Raw genomic sequence first — 2,531 nt, forward strand, 5'->3', positions numbered from 1 at the left:
ATTTCCCGTACTTTTGTCAGGTGCTGTTTCACTCATATTTGTTCTCAATTTTTCTTCCATTCCTAGCTTCTGTTTATCCTGTGTCACTACTCCCACCAAAATGTTTTCATGCAGTTCTACATGACTAATCTCCCTTTTCAAGCTTTAAATCCCCATTTGCATAAATTCCCTTCTTTAGAATAAAGCTCTCAGTGGTGCAGTGAGTCTATACTTGGCCATTCTCTCCTTCCAGTGTTGGAGCATTTGTTTGCTCCAGCCTCTCTCTTCTGGTTTTGCCAAAAGATAACCTCAGATCACTTCTGGGTTTATAAGGTGAGTCCTTTTTACTCTTTTGTGGCAAATGATCTCTGGAGTTTGTTTGGACAGCTGCATGATATATGAGGTTGCCCATCTCCACACAAACACACACTGCTAGGGGAGGAGGCTGTCATCCAGATAAGATCTTCTGAGGCCCCCTTTATGGCATTCATAATATTTATAATTTACATGGTATTCTCCATATTGGTTTGGGTTGACAGGCTATACCCTGCTGGGTGGCACACCAGTACTTCTGGGCCACGGTGGTGGGTAGGTGCCAAAGTCCAACAAGCCAATTTTTTCTATTTACAACACACATTTCACAGGATGTAGTCAGCCTTTCTTTACATTCATCCTACTAATCAGATGATCTCCATAGGCTATTTCAATGTATTTATATTCGTTAATTTCATTATTTTTTTCCAGTCTGACATGTAGGATTTCCTGAGTCAGAATTAATGGGAAATCGAACCAATGTGACTGAGTTTATTCTCCTGGGACTTTCCAGTGACCCACAGATTCAGATTTTCTTCTTCCTGGTGTTTTTAGTTGTCTACCTAGCCACACTTTTGGCGAACATGGTGATCATGCTGGTGGTAAGGGCTGATTCTCACCTTCACACCCCCATGTACTTCTTCCTCTTCCATTTGTCCTTTGTTGATATCTGCTATTCCTCAGCCATTGTCCCTAAGATGTTGGTGAATTTCCTAGCAGAGCACAAAACCATTTCTGTCAATGGCTGCCTTGCCCAGATGTTCTTCATATTCCTGCCAGCTGGTGCTGAAATTTTTATTCTCTCAGCAATGGCGTATGACCGCTATGCTGCCATCTGTGACCCATTGCGTTACATGGAGACCATGAGCAAAGGAATCTGTGTTCTGCTGGTGAGTGGTGCATGGACAATAGGCTTCATAGATGCCCTACTTAACACAGTTTTAGCCCTCAGGTTGCATTTCTGTGGCTTCAATCAAATCCACCATTTCAGCTGTGAGCTCCCTCCTCTATTACAACTGTCCTGCACTGACACCTTCACCAATCAAGTGGTGCTGTTTACTTCTGTTGTCATACTTGGATCAAGCTCCTTCCTCTTCACCCTCATCTCCTACATTCACATCATCTGCACCATCCTGAGGATACGCTCTGCGGAGGGCAGGCGGAAAGCCTTCTCCACCTGCAGCTCCCACCTCATGGTGGTTGGTTTGTTGTACCTGACAGCTTTTTTCCAGTACACAAAACCCAGCTCAGTCTCCTCTGTGGCTCTGGATGAAATGGTCTCCATCCAGTACAGCATCTTGACTCCCATGTTAAACCCCATAATCTACAGCCTAAAAAACAAGGAGGTGAAAACAGCTGTAGGGAAAATGTTGGGGAAATTCAAGTTTCTCAAGTAGTGTCAATCCCATTTTAAAAAAATCAAAGAGCATAGAACTGTGGGTAACTTGCGTTTTGGAGATTCTCAGCTCAGGTATCTCACTGACATTTTGGGCCAAAGCCTCAGCTGGTTTAAATCCATTGAACTCAACAGGTCAGATCTTCATTGGGGAGAAAAGACACTGGAGCAAATGGGACTGGATCCTGGGTCTCCATCTAGGGTAAATGCTAGAAGCACCAGGATCTAGTGCCAGTTAAGAAAGACACCACCTTCTCCTCTCAGTTTCACAGGGAGAATTTCTTCTTTCACATTCTTCAAAAAAACTGAATAGAGCTGGTTGAAAGTGGGAATATTTTCAAGAAAAAATCATGTCCCTCTTTCTCATCAAAATTCAAAACATATGTAACCCACTCATTGAATAGAAAATAGCACAGTTTAGCTACTTCCACCTCCTGCTTTCACAGGGTGGTGGCCTGTCTACTAAGTATCATTCTGTCAGACTGTAATTTCTTTAGCATAGGAATGATGATTACTGCTATGTTAGTTCTGGTCAAAATTTTTCCATGATTGGAAAAAGAATCGGAAAGTGTTGTTACATCAAGATAGAAATTTTCCGTGGGAAAATCTGAATTTTGAAGAAAAAATATTTCATTTTATTTGGGGGGGGATTTCAATTCAATTTCACATCTCAAATACATCATAATAATAATAATAATAATGCAGAATTTGGTCCAGTATTTGGAAACTATGGTACATGGGCCTGATTCTCATCTACAGTAAGGCAACTTTGGACCCTCTTGGCAGTGTGAACAGGCATTAAGGTGAAATTAACTTTAATTTACAAGGTCTTGAAGACCTATTT

General features: G+C 41.7%; 1 protein-coding gene across 1 annotated transcript; it reads left to right on the plus strand.

The window, feature by feature from the left end:
* The first annotated feature begins 755 nt into the window (after nt 1–755).
* Nucleotides 756–1,688, plus strand: LOC101934014 (olfactory receptor 5A1-like). Its single transcript, XM_005309009.2, has one exon. It carries the CDS (start codon nt 756–758, stop codon nt 1,686–1,688), a length of 933 nt encoding a protein of 310 aa, XP_005309066.1.
* The last annotated feature ends 843 nt before the right edge of the window (nt 1,689–2,531 follow it).

This window comes from Chrysemys picta, chromosome 13 (genome assembly GCF_011386835.1).
Source record: "Chrysemys picta bellii isolate R12L10 chromosome 13, ASM1138683v2, whole genome shotgun sequence".
Taxonomy (NCBI): domain Eukaryota; kingdom Metazoa; phylum Chordata; order Testudines; family Emydidae; genus Chrysemys; species Chrysemys picta.